This window comes from Pelophylax lessonae, assembly GCF_965119305.1.
Source record: "Pelophylax lessonae genome assembly, chromosome: 5".
Taxonomy (NCBI): Eukaryota; Metazoa; Chordata; class Amphibia; order Anura; family Ranidae; genus Pelophylax; species Pelophylax lessonae.
Window position 1 is genome coordinate 55,299,822 of NC_138772.1, and position 20,463 is coordinate 55,320,284.

Below are 20,463 nucleotides of genomic sequence, written 5' to 3' on the forward strand. Positions count from 1 at the left end.
GAGGAACGGCACCAGATTGTAACTCGATGGCACAATCGTATGGGCGGTGCGGAGGTAGGGCAACCGCGCGCACCTTATCGAATACATCCCGGTACTCCTCGTATTCAGGGGGCAACAGAGAGTCCGAGGAAGTACACAGCAACTTGACAGGCCCATGGATGCAACTAGCCCCACACTGCGGTGACCACGAGAGGATCTCGGCCGATCTCCAATCGAAAATCGGATTATGCTTCTGGAGCCAGGGGTACCCCAAGACCACCGAGTAGTGTGGAGACGAAATAACCTGGAAGCAGACCGACTCTCTGTGGACGGCACCAATGGCTAACCCCACTGGAAGGGTCTCATGAGTCACGTGTGGCGGCAGAAGGGGTCTGCCGTCTATCGCCTCAAGAGCCAGAGGAGAACCTCGAGCCTGCAGAGGAATGGAATTGGCGGCTGCGAACACACTATCAATAAACAAACCACCAGCACCAGAGTCCACCAACACCTGGGTCGTCACCGAGCCCTCGACCAAGGAAAGGACAACAGTGATCAGTGGTTTGTCAACACGGGAAACCGGGGACGAGGAGACTCCACCCAAGATCTGCCCCCGACAGGATCTCAGGTGCGAGCGTTTCCCTGGACGGTTCGGACATGCCAACCGAAAATGCCCACCGAGACCACAGTACATGCATCGGCCCTCGCGTCTCCAGAGTACCCTCTCCCCCTCGGACAGGCGAGCAAACCCCAGCTGCATGGGTTCACCCCCAGACAAGTCATCCCCAGGAGGCGTGGGAGGAGAGGGAGGCACAGGTGGGACAATAAAGGTAGGCGCCAATCTGTTAGGAGGCCTCCGCAGACTCTCCTTAAAGGAAGGTCTCTCCCTGAGTCTGGTGTCAATCAAAATCAGGAAAGAAATAAGAGACTCGAGCTCCACTGGTAGGTCCTTAGCTGCAACCTCATCCTTCAAGGCATCCGAGAGACCATGAGAGAAAGCAGCGACCAGAGCCTCATTATTCCAGCCCACCTCTGCTGCCAGGGTACGAAACTCAATGGCGTATTCAGCTACGGATCGTGAACCCTGTCTGATGGACATAAGGAGCTTCGCAGCAGAGGCAGCACGAGCCGGCACATCGAATACCTTCCGAAGAGAAGCAACAAAACCGGAAAACTCGGCAACCACCGGATTGTTGTTCTCCCATAAAGGGCTGGCCCAGGCCAAGGCCTTGTCCGAGAGCAGCGAGATTAAGAAGCCCACCTTTGATCACTCAGTAGGAAAGGCATGTGGCAGCAACTCGAAATAAATGCCCACCTGGTTAAGGAAACCTCGGCACTGAGTTGGCTCTCCCCCAAAGCGCTGTGGAAGGGGGGCAGAACCGGACATACCCCGAAACACCGCAGGCGCAACAACAGGTGTCGGGGTAGACTCTGGCGCAACAACCGGAGCGGCAGTAGGAGCGGACCCAGGAGCGACAACCGACCCATCGGCAACGGGAGCGAAATGAACCGTGCGTTCAAGCAGGGTTTGCAACGCCACGGCGAACTGACCCAACAGGTGATCCTGCTGATCAAGTCTGGCAACCAGCGTGGTTAGTGAGGATGGCCCTGCACCGTCAGAATTCGTGGCCTGGGGTACCGTGCGTTCAAGCAGGGTTTGCAACACCACGGCGAACCGACCCAACAGGTGATCCTGCTGATCAAGTCTGGCAACCAGCGTGGGTAGCGAGGATGGCCCTGTACCGTCAGAATTCATGGCTTGGTCCTAATGTGCACGGAACCATGAACCAGACGTACAACAACAGATAAGTGAAAATAAGAAAGCTTTATTGAAAAACAAGCTATAAAGCAAAAGTCCAAACGGATGGCGAAACCGATGCAGAGTCTTTGCGAAGCCAGGGATCAGGAACCAGCAGGGTAGTCAGACGAAGCCAGGAACAGGAACCAGCAGGGTAGTCAGACGAAGCCAGGATCAGGAACCAGCAGGGTAGTCAGACGAAGCCAGGAACAGGAACCAGAAGTAGCAGCAGTCTTAGTAGCATGTGAACACAGGAGGACCAAGCAGGGAACTGAAGCCACAGACCTCCTATATATATGAGCTAGGTATCCAGCTCCTCCCAGTGGGAAGGAGGAGCCGCAGGGTGGGAGGCTACAAGAAACCCAGAAACCAAGATGGCCGCCAGCACATGTCAAACGAAGGAGAACAGCAAGAAGGTAAGACCATGACAAAGGATCAACTTACTCCTGTTGAAACATATAACGACGGGGGGATCCTTGAGGTCTTTCACCGACATGCGGGAACGGTTCTCCCTCCCTGCCCATATGTATTACAGGTATCTACAACTGACCCATGCATTCCGCGCCCAGTTCCCCGGGGCTCCACCGAGCCTGGAACCTGTGTTGCTACTTGAACTGATTAAAGCGGTAGTATCCCGCTTTTTGACACTTTTACCTACAGGTAAGCCTATAATAAGGCTTACCTGTAGGTACAAATAATATCTCCTAAACCGGCATGGTTTAGGAGATATTTACAGAGCATGCAGCCGCTCGCGCGAGCGGCGCATGCGCTCTGAAGGTCCGGGGGGACCTTCAATTAACTGTCCGGGAGCTTGCCGGAAAAATCACTCCCGCGCGCATGCGCGGGAGTGACGTCATCGCGGCTCCGGCCAATCACCGCGCCGGAGCCGTCTCTTCCGGCCAATCACCGCGCCGGAGCCGCCGAACCCGGAAGAGACGGCGAGGGATCATGGCAGCGCCCGCAGCGATGTCCGGGGGTCCGTGTCGGGGCTTCGTTCTAAGGTAAGTTACACATAATGGGCTAGTATGCGATGCATACTAGCCCATTATGCCTTTGTCTTGCAGGTTTTTTTTTTTATTTTTTTTTATTTTTTAGGGTTTACAGCCGCTTTAAATGCCAAGAACCTTCTCACTTAATTTCCCTTTTTTACGCCGAGCTACACAAGCCCTCGTCTACCGTGATAGCTTATAGTCTAAAGGACCGCTGGACTCGGGACGTGGGGCCTATAGAGGATGAGGAGTGGGGGGAGGCGCTGGAGACCTGTCGGCACGTGTCACCGAAATTGTCTGATAGACTCACCCAAACGTTTATTGTCCATCAAGCCTACCTCACACCTATCAAACTGTCCAGGTACCAATCTGAACTGAACCCTGACTGTCCACTTTGCCAAGCGGATGCTGGCACCTTTTTCCACTTACTCTGGAGCTGTCCTCGACTCGGGGGGTACTGGCAACAGGTGGTGGCTTTTCTTCACGACAAGATGGGTTCTCCTATACAACTGGACCCCAGGCAGTGTCTCCTTGGTATTTATCCGGATGGGGAAATGAATAAGTTCATGACCATCTTTCTGCAGGAGACGCTGTTTGTGGCCAGGAAATTGATAACAAGGACATGGATGCGTAGTGACCCTCCGACCTTTGGTGCATGGCTACAGGAGGTTAATACTATTGTCCCCTTTCATAAACTGCTTTATAAGCATAGGGGGAACCCTGCCAAGTTCGACAAGATCTGGGACAGGTGGGTGAGTTGCCCGGACACAAATGTATAGGATTGCTCAAGTTACTGCCCTTGCCACACTGGGGTCTGATTCCACACTTCCTTTTACAATTGTACTAGTATTTGCTGCCTAGCATTGATGGACTGTACCTGGCATACCAGCTGCATATGTTTCCCACATGTCACGTCAATTGTTTGAAGTGAAATGCCTGTATTGTTGTACTCGCTTTATAATGTTTGCTGTTAACCGTACTGCTTTTTTTATTGCTACCCTATTTGTACTGCACTTGCTTTTCAATAAACTCTCTGTTTGGAAAAAAAAAAAAGGATCAACTTACCTATTTGAATGTAAACACATGTGTGCAGGTCAACCCACACTGGGAATATAGCCTTGGGATAAACTATACGAATTTGATCAAGAAGGCTCATTTCCAGGGCAGATGCATGTAGTTCCTAGTAAAAAAACATAAAATAATATTACAGGTGAACTCATTATATGGAATGCTTGTAAAGTTTTCTTATTTAATGCCAATCCCTGCAGCAGCAGCTTATTTTGAAAAGCTTAAAGGAGAAGTATAGCCAAAGCTCGTTTGGCTGTACTTCTCCTGTGGATCACAGGAGTGCAGTTCATTCTGCACTCCTGTTACCCATGTTCAGCAAACAGCGGGCTGAAGCCCGCTGTTGGCTAACATCACAGAGCTGGTCCAGGCTGAGGCAAGATCACAACAATGAAGTCAGGATCCACCCACATGCCTGGAACGGCACCTGGCCCAGCCTCTCAGCGAAGCGCTGAGAGCCTGAACCGGCCGCTCCTGCCCCCTCCACAGCACAGCCCTCCAGTGAGCATGGGAGGCAGAGCAGAGAGCTGGTGATTGACCGACCAATAGGTGTGTGGGCCACATGAAATGGTCTGGCGGGCCAGACTCGGCCCCTTGGCCTTGTGTTTGACACCCGTGCTCTATAGTGTGCACTTGTCTCCATTAAGAGCACTAAGTGTAATTTCTGTCTGATGCTTCATTTCTCTGTTCTGCTTCTGACAAGTTTTTCTGACACCAAAAGAAAAAAGGTGATGGGGGAGGGACCTCCAGCTGATTGACAGCCTCAGCTCTGTTCCTGTGTGAATAGGGGGGTGTCCCATCCCTCCAATCAGCTCTCATAGCTTTCCTTACTGAGCTATGCAGAGTGCAATTTTAGCTCTCTGCCCCCTTTTTTCTGACAGCTCAGGCAGCTTTATAAGTTGTGGACTTTGAACACATGTAGAGAAAAGAATCATGTATATAAACAGGTACAACTTGTGTAGGAGGATTTGTTTCATCTCTGTGTATCACATGAGGTCAGTCACTATATTGGTTATATGTGAGGGTTTACAACTACTTTAACTGTATACTTTTGGATGATAAGCAAAAACTAGAGAACCATTATGAATTAATGTAAATCGGAGGTTGTCAACTTATTACCCATTATGAATTCATGTAAGTCAGTGGTTGTCAACCTATTAGCGAACGTGGGCCTCAAATGCAGCCCCTGACATCATCAAACGGCCACACATAATGTTCAATCTATGTAATGCTTTAGAGGATTGTCAGAAACTGCAGACCTTATAGAGAAAATGGGGGTCAGAGAGTTTGGGCATGCTACGTTTTTGGGTGGGGATATACTGCAGAAGACAATACCATCTGGTAACATGTTTCATTAGGCTAGCACTACAGACTGCTGAGGTCCGAGGACTGCACATCATATACCAAATGGCCGCAGGTTGGACACCAGGGATGTAAATAATGTGGGAACCTGTGAGCTCCATGTAGAAGACAATGGAAACTTTCTGCTTCCAAAAATGTCTCAATAATAAGTTTCGAGATAATACCACCTATATCTGCCCTGTCTTTGCGAAATATCAGCTAATGCTGAGCTACAGCAATTGCTATTAATAATACATCTCTTGGGTTAGAGAAATAAATGAAGGTCTTGGCAGGAGATCAGTGGTTTTTACTTGCCAGCTTTGGTGAGATAGTGAGATAACTGCTTCTCTTTATAGAAATCTACAAATATTTTTCCGGCAAAACTTTATTTATAAAAGCAGTCAGCTATGTTTAGCAAAGGTTGGAGAAACAAGACAGACACAGCTCACCAAGGTCTACTTGTTCACGAAGGCATAAAGAGTAAAACCCCACAGAACAACAAAAGTGATTATCACTGAAGACCTTTAAAATGATCAATTAAAAAATAAAAGGGTTAGTCCACCTTTCCAATAAACATTTCCATGCATTTTCACCTCCCCAGTGGATAAAAAAAACACAGTTTAGCTTTGAAAAAGGAGTCTTTTAAATGTCATACCTGAAGGCTGTGCGCACCTTCTCTCAAACCTACCAGAAAGACTCCTGTTGTGAGCGCCCCCCCCTCCCCCCTCCCGTTTTCCTATTCTGCTTAGAAGGCAGGAGGGCCGCACGTTGGACCGGTCCCCCAAGCACCACAGTAATGTGCGCTCTGCCTTGCACAAAACCCATGCAATCTCAGTGCACAATGCTGAGCTCAGCTGCTGCTGCAAGGGAGACAGGACCTCTTTGTATCGATTTTATTTTGCTGCACGGCAGCAGCTTCCTTCCGTGAGGCTTGCTTTGCTCCATTGAAAACTTAGACAGAATCATCTGATAAGGTAGGAGCCATTCTTACGTCTCATTCGCTTGTATAGCTAAATTTCAGCTTGAGCTATTGCATTTTGTAACAAGTCTTTTAAAAACTAAAGCCTAGTACACACTATTAGTTTGGCAGTGGGCTGAACGAAAAAAAAAAAACGTAAGAGCTCGAAAAGAGCCGCTGTACTAACTATGCAATGTTAGTACAGCGGTCTACCCTGCTGAGCTATTGTGTTCTGACAGGGGGACTGCCCCCCCTTCCCGAAACACAATGGTCAGCGCTCTCAGACATTGGCTGAGAGAGCTGAACAGATGCTGATGGGCAGACCTTTTTCGGTTATGCCCCTTTGACAGAAGCCGGACAAACAGCTGTTGTACACACGGGCCGAATGTCAGACGGTAATGAACTGGCCGATGCTGCCCAATATTTGGCCCTTGTGTACGGCCGTGTAAGTCTCAAAGGAGACAAAGGAAAACATCTGAAAAAGAACCAGGAGCGCCTCCTGCTGGTTAGGCAGAAGATATATGCAACAAGATATAGGCACCAATTGACTCCAGGAGGAGTACCCTCAAGAATGAGGAGCGAACCAGATCGTGACCGGAAGCGGAAGCTGTGCAGAGAGAGAGCCGTGCGCTGTGCTGTGTGTGTGCGGACGAGCGGCGTGCGGCGAGGGAGCCGTGCGCTGTGCTGAACCGGGTGCGGAGCTGTGTGTGTGCGAGGAGGAAGAGGAGCTGCGGGAGACCAAAGCGGGAGCGAGGGACCGGTATCTTGTGACCAAGCAGCTGCGGCGGTCGGCCAGAAGGAGGGAGCAACAGCAGCAGGGACGTAGTAGGATACCGGGCGCGGGTGCAGTGGACCCCAGGGACCGGGGCAGAGAGGGCAGAGAGCGGTGGTGGTGGCGGCGGACGGACACGCAAGTATCGTGAGGAGAGAGTTCCCGGGAGGAGGAGGAGAAGAGGAGGAGGGGACCGTCCCCAGTGTGTGAGGCAGCAGCAGCAGCTGCAAGCAAGGCAGGGAAGAGAGAGCCGTGTGAACCAATAACAGCGGCGACGACAAGGACCTGACAGGACCTGACTGGGGACGTAAGGTAACAACTGATCAGCTGGTGGGGTGACTAAAAGCACAACACTACTATCACCGCGACTGACCGCTCTGCGACCGACTGACCGCTCTGCGACTGACTGCTCTGCGACTGACTGCTCTGCGACCGACTGACCGCTCTGCGACCGACTGACCGATCTGCGACCGACTGACCGATCTGCGACCGACTGACCGCTCTGCCACTGTCTGACTGTGCTCTGCGACTGACTGACTGTGTTCTGCGACTGACTGACTGTGTTCTGCGACTGACTGACTGTGTTCTGTGACCGACCGACTGGTGAAGATCTTTGGACGGGTGAGTATCCTTGCGACTGGTGAGTATCTTTGCGACTGGTGAGTATCTGCGACTGGTGAGTATCTGCGACTGGTGAGTATCAGCGACTGGTGAGTATCTCTGCGACTGGTGAGTATCTCTGCGACTGGTGAGTATCTGCGACTGGTGAGTATCTCTGCGACTGGTGAGTATCTCTGCGACTGGTGAGTATCTTGCGACTGGGAGTAACTTGCGATTGGTGAGTATCTTGCGTCTAGTGAGTATCTTGCGACTGGTGAGTATCTTTGCGTCTGAGGTACCTTTGCGACTGGTAAGTAAGTGAGTGTTGTGCAACTGAGTGTCAAGTGAGTGAAGCGGAGTACCAAAGGGTGAGAAGGTAGAGTTAGGAAGCCAGGAAATAGCCACATAGGATAGACTTAAATTACTGAATCCCCATTAGATTAGATAGTAGGTACAATGCCCGGCGGGTGTGGAGATGCGACTCGGTGTACATCTTGTAATATGTATGCGTTCCTCAGACATGTGATCGAGGGCGAATACATATGCGCAAAATGTAAGCACGTTGTTTCCCTGGAAGCTCAGGTCCTGAATCTAGGGAAGCAGCTGGCAACACTAAGACGAATGTCCATACCGGAGGAGAGCCAGGATTGTACCAGTCAGGTGCAGGCAGGGGTCTGCACAGAGGTGGGCGGAGTATTGGAGGTGCAGGCATCAGAGCAGTTTAGAGGGGTGACAGTTAGGAGGGGTAGAAGGGAACAAGGCAAGGAGGCTCATCCTGGGCTGGAGCACCCCAATAGATACGCCCCGTTGTGTGATGTTGGGGAAACCAGTCAGGGACCAGCATTGCTGGAGCAGAGTGACGCCCCTAGCTGCCAGGGGAAGAACTCCTCCAGTAAGGCCGGGAGAAAGGGAAAGGAAAGACAGGTGCTGGTGGTAGGGGACTCAATTATTAGAAGGACAGATAGTGTAATCTGTGACAAAGACCGTGTGTGCCGAACAGTCTGTTGTTTGCCGGGCGCTCGGGTTCGGCACATCGCGGATCGGGTGGACAGATTATTGGGTGGGGCTGGGGAAGACCCAGCTGTCATGGTACACGTGGGTACCAAAGACATAGGCAGAGGAAGACGGAGAGTCCTAAACGATTTCAGGGACTTAGGCGCTAAGTTGAGGACTAGGACCTCCAAGGTAGTATTTTCCGAAATACTACCTGTACCTCGAGCCACCCCAGAGAGGCAGCGGGAGATTAGGGAAGTTAACGAGTGGCTGAGGAGCTGGTGTAGTAAGGAGGGTTTCGGGTTCCTGGAGAACTGGGCTGACTTCTCAGTCCACCGGTCGGTCACCGGCTCTTTGGTAGGGACGGATTGCACCTAAATGGGGTGGGTGCAGCCGTACTGGGTGCAGGGATGGCCAAAAAGTTAGAGGGGCTTTTAAACTAGGGAATGGGGGGGAGGGTACAGATGTAGAATTAGACAGTGGAAAGCAAGTTTCAGAGGGCAGAAATGGGGGCATTAGCGGTAGGGTGTTCGGAGCTCCTATACCCAGGGTGGGTATGGGGAAAAATCAAGAGAGCAGCCTAAAAACATCAAATGAGGATAAATGTAACCGATCAAAATTAAGAGGTTTGTATACCAATGCCAGAAGCCTGGCCAACAAGATGGGAGAGCTGGAGCTGCTGATGTTTGAGGAGGACTTAGATTTTGTGGGGATAACTGAGACTTGGTTTGACAGCTCTCATGATTGGATGGCGACCATTCAGGGGTATTCCCTTTATCGCAGAGATAGAGAAGGTAAAAAAGGGGGAGGGGTATGTCTGTATATTAAGAACAGCATACAGGTAAATATGAGGGATCATATTAATAATGGAGCTATGGATGAGGCAGAATCCCTATGGGTAGAGCTTCAAAGGGATGGCACGGCGGGGAAGGTAATATTGGGCGTATGCTATAGGCCCCCCAACCAGAGGGAGGAGGGTGAGGCGGACCTCCTTTTACAGATAGGATTGGCAGCAAGGATGGGAAATGTCATTATAATGGGGGACTTTATTTATCCAGATATAGACTGGGCAGAAGGAACCGCGCACTCAGCCAAGGCTAGGCAGTTCCTAAATGTTTTGCAGGACAATTTTATGGGTCAGATGGTGAATGCACCGACAAGAAACAATGCGGTACTTGACCTACTGATTACCAACGATACAGACCTGATCACGGATATAGAAATACGGGACAACTTAGGAAACAGTGACCATAGGTCAATAAGTTTCAGTATTAATTACAGTAATAGGAAGCAGAGGGGTAATATAAGAACACTGAATTTCAAAAGAGCCAATTTCCCTAAACTGCGCTTGCTGCTAGAAAATATCAATTGGGATAGAACCCTGGGAACAAAGAACACGGAGGAAAAATGGGAGCGCTTCAAGAGCATACTAAACAGGGGGATTGGCCAGTGCATTCCAAAGGGAAATAAATTTAAAAGAGCAAAAATAAACCCTGGATGGCTAAACTCCAACATAAAAATGTATATTAGTGCTAAAGAAATGGCCTTCAAAAAATACAAGACTGAGGGGTCATTGGCAGCATTTAAGCATTACAAAGAGTGTAATAAGAAATGTAAAGATGAAATCAGGGCGGCTAAAATAGAACACGAGAGACATATAGCGGAGGAGAGTAAAAAGAACCCCAAGAAGTTCTTTAAGTATATAAACAGTAAGAAAGCGAGGTCAGAACACATTGGCCCCATAAAAGATGATAAAGGAAAAATGGCCACTGAGGACAAAGAAAAGGCGGAAGTGTTAAATAATTTCTTCTCTTCAGTCTTCACAAAAGAATCGGGGGGGCTACACGAACCCAGCTTGTAAGGCCAAACTAAATAATACACCTCAGGAAGTGCCGCCATGGCTAACAGAGGATAGACTTAGAGCTAAACTAGAGAAACTTAACATAAATAAATCCCCGGGACCGGATGGCTTGCACCCAAGGGTTCTTAATGAGCTCAGCCAGGTGATTGCCAGACCATTATTCTTGATCTTTAAGGATAGTTTACAGACGGGTATGGTGCCAGCTGATTGGAAAAAAGCCAACGTGGTACCAATATTTAAGAAGGGGCCGAGCTATATCCCGGGTAACTATAGGCCGGTCAGCCTAACATCTGTAGTCTGCAAAATTTTGGAGGGGATGTTAAGGGACCATATACAAGACTTTAGTAATGAAAACGGTATTATAAGTAGTAATCAGCATGGATTTATGAAAAATCGTTCTTGCCAAACCAATCTATTAACCTTCTACGATGAAGTGAGCAGCCACCTAGATAAAGGTAAGCCTGTGGATGTGGTGTATCTGGACTTTGCAAAGGCCTTTGACACCGTTCCCCACAAACGATTACTGTACAAACTAAGGAAGGTAGGTATGGATCAGAAGGTGAGTACCTGGATAGAGAACTGGCTCCAGGGGAGAGTACAGAGGGTGTTGATTAATAGGGAGTACTCGGATTGGGCGGGTGTGGAAAGTGGGGTCCCCCAGGGTTCTGTCCTGGGACCAATCCTGTTTAATTTGTTCATAAATGATCTAGAGGAGGGGATATCTAGTACAATCTCAGTATTTGCAGATGATACTAAACTAGGCATGCCAATATCTTCTATGCAGGATGTGGAAACCTTGCAAGCAGACCTGAACAAAATAACAGGGTGGGCAACTACATGGCAGATGAGGTTTAATGTTGATAAATGTAAAGTAATGCACTTGGGGGCCAGAAACCAGAAAGAAAGCTACTCACTAGGGGGGGAACCTCTGGGTGAGTCTAGGATGGAAAAGGACTTGGGGGTACTGGTAGACAACAAGCTTGGCAGTGGCATGCAATGCCAAGCCGCCGCAAGCAAAGCCAACAGAATACTGGGATGTATAAAAAAGGGGATTCACTCCAGAAATAAAGAGATTATTCTCCCACTCTACAAGACTCTGGTCGGGCCACATCTGGAGTATGCTGTCCAGTTCTGGGCACCGGTCCTCAGGAAGGATGTGCTGGAATTGGAGAAAGTCCAGAGAAGGGCAACAAAAATAATTAGGGGAATGGAGGACATCAGCTATGAGGAAAGACTACAAGCACTGAACCTTTTCTCTCAGGAGAAAAGACGATTGAGGGGGGATATGATATCAATGTACAAATACTGTACTGGTGACCCGAGCATAAGGAACAAACTATTCAGAGAAAGGAGATACAATAAGACACGTGGCCACTCACTAAAACTAGAGGAAAGGCGGTTTAACCTTAAAGTGCGTAAGGGGTTCTTCACTGTAAGAACGGTAAGGATGTGGAATTCTCTTCCACAAGCAGTCGTATCAGCAGGGAGCATTGATAGTTTCAAAAAACTATTAGATGGACACCTTAAAGACCACAACATACAGTGGTATACAATGTACGGTTAAAAGCAAACACACACACGCATCATAGGTTGAACTGGATGGACTGATGTCTTTTTTCAACCTCACTAACTATGTAACTATGTAACTATGTAATTTGATGTAAAATGTATTTATTATATTTATAAAACCCCTACACATTTCTTTTATAACTAGCTACAGTAAACAAGAAGCCAATGAACCAAACTTAAATGTGGATTACCAGTATTTCCCAGTCATCTGCAGTCATGGGTTCAACTGTGACTTCTTTACACGATGTGACATTACAACACTGCTTAAGGAACACCTGTAGATAAAAAAAAAATAACATGACTTACAGTACAAAAATCTATGGTGAAACTACACATGACAAAGTTTTATATGCTTGAGGTCAGAATATATTCAACATGCAGATAAATGGTATTATTAATGTGCATCTTCAGTCATATTTTTTTTTAGCGTTGGGTGAAGAAAATGTTTAAAACCCTTGCCAGGTATTTACTGCTATCTGGGGCTCTTTTGAGGGTTATAAATAGGGCAGCAAACTCTTGTCCCGGGGTAATTAAAACCTTCATAAACGTGACCAAGCACCAGTTTTACATTTACAACATAGTGTATCCATAGTATGGTGTATTATGGAGAACACCTGGTTAGCGGATGTATCCACCAAATTGGAAGCATGGTCAAGAGCCCATGAGTGGTAGGTGTATCCTAGGTTAAGAACCACTAAAGTTGCCTTTCTCAGTCAGGGTTCTGTGGAAAAGGAGAGAAAGAGGCACCTCTAAGTGTAGACTTTAAAACACATTTTATTCAATAAAAGTATGCACTCACATCTGTAAGTAAGCAAATACGTGTAAAATGACCCTCCTGGAGATTCCAAGATAGGTGGGTGGTGGATAATGTCATCCGATCCGTGCTGCCATCCCGTGGGGACTGACTGCTCTTCACCGTAGCCGGCAATGACGGCGGAGCAGGAGCGAGAGTGAGGCTCAGAGTCCGTCGTTTGAGAACAAGGCTTGGTCAGCGGTCGTGTGTGGATAACGTCACTGGGGATGCGACGTGTTTCTGAGCGTGCGTGCTGCCGAGGGGCAGGCAGCCGTGCTCCTTCTTCACAGCAGTAACAAAGATGGAAAAATATAGCGGCAATTTCAATGCCCTCGTTGAGGCCACCAGGTGAGAGAGAATCCAGGGAATAAATCCAATATGTTTCCCATCTGTTGTCTCTAGGACTCAACAGTGTACCATGTATAAAGCACATCCAGTGATTGGTGGACGATCTGGGGCAGCCATGCTTGTGTGAATAAACACACAGCCATTAATATCTAAACCACTGGCAACAAAAGTGAGCACAACCCTAAGTGAAAAAGTTGAAATTGGGCCCAAAGTGTCAATATTTTGTGTAGCCACCATTATTTTCCAGCACTGCCTCAACCCTCCTGGGCATTAAGTTAACCAAAGCTTCACAGGTGGCCACTGGTATCCTCTTCCACTCCCACCAGCTCATGGAGATGTTAGAGACTTTGCGCTCCTACACCTTCCATTTGAGGAAGCCCCATAGATGCTCAGTAGGGTTTAGGTCTGGAGACATGCTTGTCCAGTCCATCACCTTTACCCTCAACTTCTTTAGCAAGGCAGTGGTCATCTTGGAGGTGTGTTTGGGGTTGTTATCATGTTGGAATACTGCCCTGTGGCCCAGTCTCTGAAGGGAGGGGATCATGCTCTGCTTCAGTATGTCACAGTATATGTTGGCATTCATGGTTCCCTCAATGAACTGTAGCTTCCCAGTGCCGGCAGCACTCATGCAGCCCCAGGCCATGACACTCCCACCACCATGCTTGACTGTAGGCAAGACACATTTGTCTTTGTACTCCTCACCTGGTTGCCGCCATACACGCTTGACACCATCTGAACCAAATAAGTTTATCTTGGTCTCATCAGACCACAGGACATGGTTCCAGTAATCCATGTCCTTAGTCTGCTTGTCTTCAGCAAACTGTTTGTGGGCTTTCTTGTGCATCATCTTTAGAAGAGGCTTCCTTCTGGGACGACAGCCATGCAGACCAATTTGATGCAGTGTGCGGCGTATTGTCTGAGCACTGACAGGCTGACCCCTCCACCCCTTCAACCTCTGCAACAATGCTGGCAGCACTTATACATCTATTTCCCAAAGAAAACCTCTGGATATGACGCTGAGCACGTGCACTCAACTTCTTTGGTTGACCATGGCGAGGCCTGTCCTGAGTGGAACCTGTCCTGTTAAACCGCTGTATGGTCTTGGCCACCATGCTGAAGCTCAGTTTTAGAGTCTTGGCAATGTTCTTATAGCCTAGGCCACCTTTATGTTGAGCAGCAATTATTTTTTTTTTTTAGATCCTCACAGAGTTCTTTGCCATGAGGTGCCATGTTGAACTTCAAGTGACCAGTATGAGAGAGTGAGAGTGATAACACCAAATTTAACACACCTGCTCCCCATTCACATCTGAGACCTTGTAACACTAACGAGTCACATGACACCAGAAAGGGAAAATGGCTAGTTGTAGATTGTAAGCTCTAACGAGCAGGGATCTCTGATTCCTCCTGTATTGAATTGTACTGTAACTGTATTGTCTTCCCCACACTGTAAAGCGCTGCGTAAACTGTTGGCGCTATATAAATCCTCTATAATAATAATAGTTGGGCCCAATTTGGACATTTTTACTTAGGGGTGTACTCACTTTTGTTGCCAGCAGTTTAGACATTAATGGCTGTGTGTTGAGTTATTTTGAGGGGACAGCATATTTACACTGTTATACAAGCTGTACATTTTATACTTTACATTGTAGCAAAGTGTTATTTCTTCAGTGTTGTCACATCATTAAAAGATATAATAAAATATTTCCAAAAATGTGAGGGGTGTACTCACTTTTGTGATATACTGTATACACACACACACACACACTATATTACCAAAAGTAATGGTATGCCTGCCTATACACGCACATTAACTTTTTTTTTTAACAGATAAAGGTTTAGGAGGGTGGAGGAGAGAAGAACAGGGAAAAAGTGGGGGAAGGAAGGAAGAACTCAACCTATATCCAAGCCCCAACCTGAAAGTTTACCCATCAGTAGGCTTAGCTGGACCATGAGCATCAATTCATGTGGACCGTACTTTGTCAAACTTCTTCGGACAATTTCTACTCTCAAAGATTATTTTGTACAAAGGCAAGTCTGCATTTCCCGCAGGCACCAAGCTAGTGAGCATGGGTGAAGTGGGCTGCTTCAAAGGATCAATCAATGACTCCCAGTACAAACGGACAGTTGGGCACTGCCACACCATCTGAAAGAAGGTTCTAGTACAGGAGAGACAACGGGTGCAGGTGGAACTAACCTGAGGGTAAATGGCCGCTAGCCTCTGGGGGGTATAGCAGACCCCAAGAAGGAACTTTAACTGGATGAAATCATATTTGTAATATAAGAGCCCGTACAGTCCTCCCAGTCGTCCGGGGTAAGTTCAGGTATGTCAATTTTCCATTTGTCAAAAGTCTTACTGGAGGTATAGGCGTATGAGACCGACAACCTAAGGTCAAGGGAAGATAATGATTTATCCAGTAGCCTTGATGTCAACAGCCTCTCAACCTGATCAGTAATCGGCACCTGGAATTGGGCCCGAAGAGCATGGCGTAGCTGAAAATAGGACATAGATGTAGGCAAAGAAAACTTATCTCGCAACACAGCAAAGGAAGAAATTCTCCCATCTGTGATAACATGCTTTAAGGCCACAACACCCCTAGCCGCACACATCTGAGGCTCTGAGGTGCCTCAGCTGAGGATTACCCCAAAGAGGCATATGAGGTGAGTAAATAGTATAATTCCTATAGATTCCCCTGGCCTGTACACATGGGAACAGTGACTAGTAGTGGATGGGCCCTAGGTCCGCGATGGACTAAGTTAGTCAATGCGGCATGGGACCCAAGACGGGTGGCCTCCAATGGTCCAAAGGTTTTGAGTAGGCTTTCTGAACCACCAGCATACAGTAACAAGTACCGCAGCCCAATAATAAAGTTAGAGGTTAGGCAGGGCCAAACCCTGAAGAGTGGTCCGAGCCAGCCTAGGGCTCTTAACTGTCCAAACAAAGAGGTGATCATAGTGTCCAACCTAACAAAGGTCACCTTTAGACACCGGCACTCAGGTATTCCTAAAAACATAAAGAAACTTCAGTACATAAAGCATTTTTTCCCAAATTTACCCTACCCACCAGAGATAACGGCAGAGTACACCAAGCCTGACATTTACGAGCGAATTGAGAGATCAGGGGTACAAGATTATCTTCTAGGTAAGCATACAACCCATTTCTCATCCTGACCCCAAGGTTATTGAACTCTTTCACCTACTGCAATGGCATATGCGTCACTCCAGCAGAGCCCGAGGGATGAAGGGAAAAGGGGACTGATTTCCCCCAGTTAATGTGGACACCTGTATAATGACCAAATTGGTCTATGATATCCAACGCAGAACATAGGGACAAATCCCCATCATGGAGGTACAACAGAGCATCATCTGCATAAAGAGATAGTTTTTCATGCAAAGCCCTACTGGGATTCCCTTCACCCTAGGGTCATGGCGCAGGAGAATCGCCAAGCGTTCATTAGTTAAGGCAAAAAATCCCAGGGAAAGAGGGCATCCCTGCTGTGTCCCTCTGGATAAAGGCAAGGGGGCAGAAAGCACCCCGTTGACCCTTAATCTAGCCATTGGACTCTGGTATAGCAGCTTCAACCAACCAATGAATTTGTGCCCAAACCTGAAACCCTTTATCACCTTCCAGACAAATTCCCACTCGCCAGAGTCCAACGCTTTTTCAGCATCATGTGAAGCTACAACTCCCGGGGAATACTCTGTTGCTATGTCAATATGGGTGAATAACCGCCTGATATTTATGTCGGTCCCTGTGCCCGGCATAAAGCCAGACTGGTCTTGATGTACCAAAGCAGTGATAACCATATTCAATCAATGGGCTGGGACCATTGTAAGCAACTTAGCATCCACATTCAACAGTAAAATGGGGTGATAAGAGGCACAATGTTCCAGATTCTTACCCAGTTTGCAGGGGGAGAGTTCCCTCCTGCAACGAGTTCACAAGCATAGTTTGAAAGTGGGGTGCTACATCGCAGAGGCCTTATAGAACGCCACAGGAAAGCCGTCTGGTCCCGGGGTTTTCCCAGTTTGAAGAGATGGCCTTTTGGACCTCTTTTAGGGTTATAGTCTAGTCTGGCTCTATATTCGTCCATCAACACCGTGAAGTCAACTGTTGCAAGGTACGTGGATAGTTTGTTTGGGGTGTAGGTAACCCTTGAGGTGTACAGTCCCGCGTAGTAGGCAGTGAAGCAGTCTATAATGGGACATCCTCAGGGGGGGGGACATTATCTGGGGGCACTCATGACCAGAGACTGTTCTCGCGCAAGCTAGGCCTAAAGTTTCCCAGTTCGTTCGCCCTGTTCAAAAATCCTTTGCAACTGTTGGAGCAGCTTTTTTCTAGGCAGGGAGGTGCGTAGTAGGAGAACCAGACCAGTCACCTCTTGTAGTCTGCTGTAAACCTGCCAGTCTTTAGTCAAAAGGTATTACTGCTCCAAACTAGAAGCCTCACCCTTGGCCACGAGGTCAGCTTTTAATTTGCGACTAACTTGGCGATTAAAGTTTGAAACTGTCCTCTACTGAAAGCCCTAAAGGCGTCCGATATGATCGCCTCAGTAGCAGTGTCAGGGTTTTTACCCCAATACGTGAACAGCTGCAGCCGAAAGGCTAGACTATATACCTCAGGATCCGTGATCCAAAATCTAGAAAAGTCTCCACTGCTTGTCATGCATGGTGTGAGAATGGAAGATCTGCTCCAAAACCAGGGCATGATCTGTGATTCCTCTAGGCAGAATCTTAGCTCGTTGAACCCTGGAGAGGAGAGGACCCCCCGTATAGGCTAAATCTATGCAAGAAAAAGTCTTGCAAGTGGCAGAATGAATAGTATATTCTCTAAAGGTTGCATTTTTCCACCTCCAGACATCTATAAGACTGTAGGTCTCTGCCCAAGATGCCAGCTCTAAAAGGGGACCCCTGTCAGAAGAGAGCCTGTCCACCCCAGGGTCTGGAGGCATGTGATAAGTCTCCCATGATAAGAATGTTACCCGTAGCATAAGTGGCCACCAGAGAATTTATTTTATGAAGTAGTCTAGATGAGGCTGGAGGAGGAAGATACAGGCCCACTAACACCGATTCCAGTCCATCTATCACAGCATGTATAAAAACATACCATCCATCTTGGTCCAATTCCAAATTAAATAGATGAAAGGGTAATGACTTCCGCACTAAGAAACTCGCCCCTCTGGCAAAATTAGAATGACTAAATGACAATGAAATCCCACCCAAGGTTTTTTAAGGCTAAGCGTTTTACTACCAACTGAGTTTCCTGAAAGATGCATAAGTGAGGGTTATGGTCCTTCAGAAAACTAAACACTAAAGACCTCTAAACAGCCCTCTCATGTTCCATGAGACTATATATAAGTTTGCTATACAGGCAAGGAAGAATCATTTTTTCCAGTTTTCAAGTCAATGTACCTATGTGTACCCAGATGGAACCGCAGCATTCAAGCAATGGAGTCTTTAGTACTATATGCATCATAATAACAGCTGGATTGTGTATTTTCAGTAAAAACAAAAGAATCAAGTAACTCAAAAGTCCAAAAACCCAGAAACATTTCCCCACTCCCCCCTCCCCGCCAGCCCCTTTAAAAATGAGGGTGGCCTGAATCTCCAAACTGCAATGGCAATATGGACAAGAGGCAGTGGGTCTGTAACCAAGATGGAAAATAAAAAGGCCTCTCCAAACAGGCCTAAATGGCATATTTAAATGAGGTGCAGGTCATCCAGTATAATTGGGGGGGGGGGGGGTACAAAACTTGAATAAAAGAGTAACGTTGATATTAGGGGTATCAACAGTGTACTTGGAAGTCTCAGATGCAGTTGAGGTCCAAAAAAACGCACACAAGGATCCAGGATCCGCAGTAACCTCTGTTGCTGGAGGTCCATAAAGACATGGATGAGTGAGTTTGGGGTGGAGGAACTTGACTGGCCTGCACAGAGTCCTAAACTCAGCCCATCAGAACACCTTTGGGATGAATTAGAGTGAAAACTGTGAGCCAGGCCTTCTCTCCAACATCAGTGCCTGACCTCACAAATGCGCTTCTGGAAGAATGGTCAAATATTCCCATAGACACACTCCTAAACCTTGTGGACAGCCTTCTCAGAAAAGTGAAGCTGTTATAGCTGCAAAGGGTGGGCCAACTCAATATTGAACCCTATGGACTAAGGCTGGGATGCCATTAAAGTTCATGTGCGTGTAAAGGCAGGCGTCCCAATACTTTTGGTAATATAGTGTATTTATGCTTATATTTTTACTATGTGTGTCTGTGTGGAATGTTTTATAGGATTCTACAATCCTCCACTTTTCTTTTACACCTGTGAGGTGAGGAGCTCCCTCCCTGCAGCCATTACACCTGTGAGGAGAGGATCTGAAGTCAAGCCATCAGACAGTTCCAAATTAGTGGTCACTGGTCATGCTATCAGACAAGTTTTTTTTGTGTTGGAAATTGTAGACGGAAACATTATTTGACACAATACACAGCAGATTGTAACCTATAAAATAATTATTACACAAATGTGTCATACACACCCCCCTCTACCATATCTTACAATATGGTGGAATTTTACTGTGGAAATTTAAAGATACAGAGCCCATTATCAACCCACTGGCTACAAATTGACATTTTTTTCCAAAATTTTAAATGGGAGAAAAACAAGATCTCCCATTTAGTTAATGGAGTTTTTGCTTTGTCTGACGTGAGATAACCCCAAATTGATCTTTTAATACATTTATAGCTGTGAATACATAAAATTCTAAAAACTTACAAGAACATAAAATTTTATAGTAATTTTTGGTTAAAGAAAATACTAAATAAACTTATTTTGGGAAAATTTTTACATGTAATCACAGTTTCTATTCTAAAAAGTTTAAGGGTCCTTTCAGACGGCCGCTCCGTGTGAAAGGTCCGCTGCGGGACTTTTTTTTTTTTTTCCACGGAGCGGATGACATTTCTGTCATCCGCTCCGTGTGCCCGCATATCATCCCATCTGTTTGCGGATGATATGCGGACATAATGTAAGTATATGGCACTGCGGATGTCAGCGGATGACACCGCTGACATCCGATTTTCCTTCCTTTCCGTTTTTTACACGGAAGGAAAAATGGGGTTCTGTTCCATTCGTAAAAACGGAACAGAACTGAAAGGAGGAAAATCGGGTGTCAGCGGATGGTATTCCGCTGACACCCGCAGTGCCATTCACTTACATTATGTCCGCAAACGGATGGGATGATTTGCGGACACACGGAGCGGCCGTGTGAAAGGACCCTAATTGAAAGTTTTAATTGTTTTTACAATAAACATTAAACAATTATAAATGGGAATGTATTTAAAGTAAAACAAAATCATCCAATTGTATATACACTACCAGTGATGGCAAACCTTGGCACCCCAGATGTTTTGGAACTA

The 20,463-nt window shown here is 47.1% G+C and overlaps 1 protein-coding gene across 4 annotated transcripts in view; it reads right to left on the bottom strand.

The window, feature by feature from the left end:
* The window catches only part of PEX1 (peroxisomal biogenesis factor 1), a 172,564-nt gene that overhangs the window by 104,008 nt on the left and 48,093 nt on the right, over nt 1-20,463 (bottom strand). For all 4 annotated transcript variants that reach the window (XM_082257814.1, XM_082257813.1, XM_082257812.1 and 1 more), the window contains exons 3-4: nt 12,114-12,197; nt 3,829-3,943 (exon numbers count right to left, since the gene is read on the bottom strand). In XM_082257814.1, the coding sequence (XP_082113940.1) occupies nt 3,829-3,943; nt 12,114-12,197 (199 nt within the window). The remainder of the gene's footprint in view (nt 1-3,828; nt 3,944-12,113; nt 12,198-20,463) is intronic.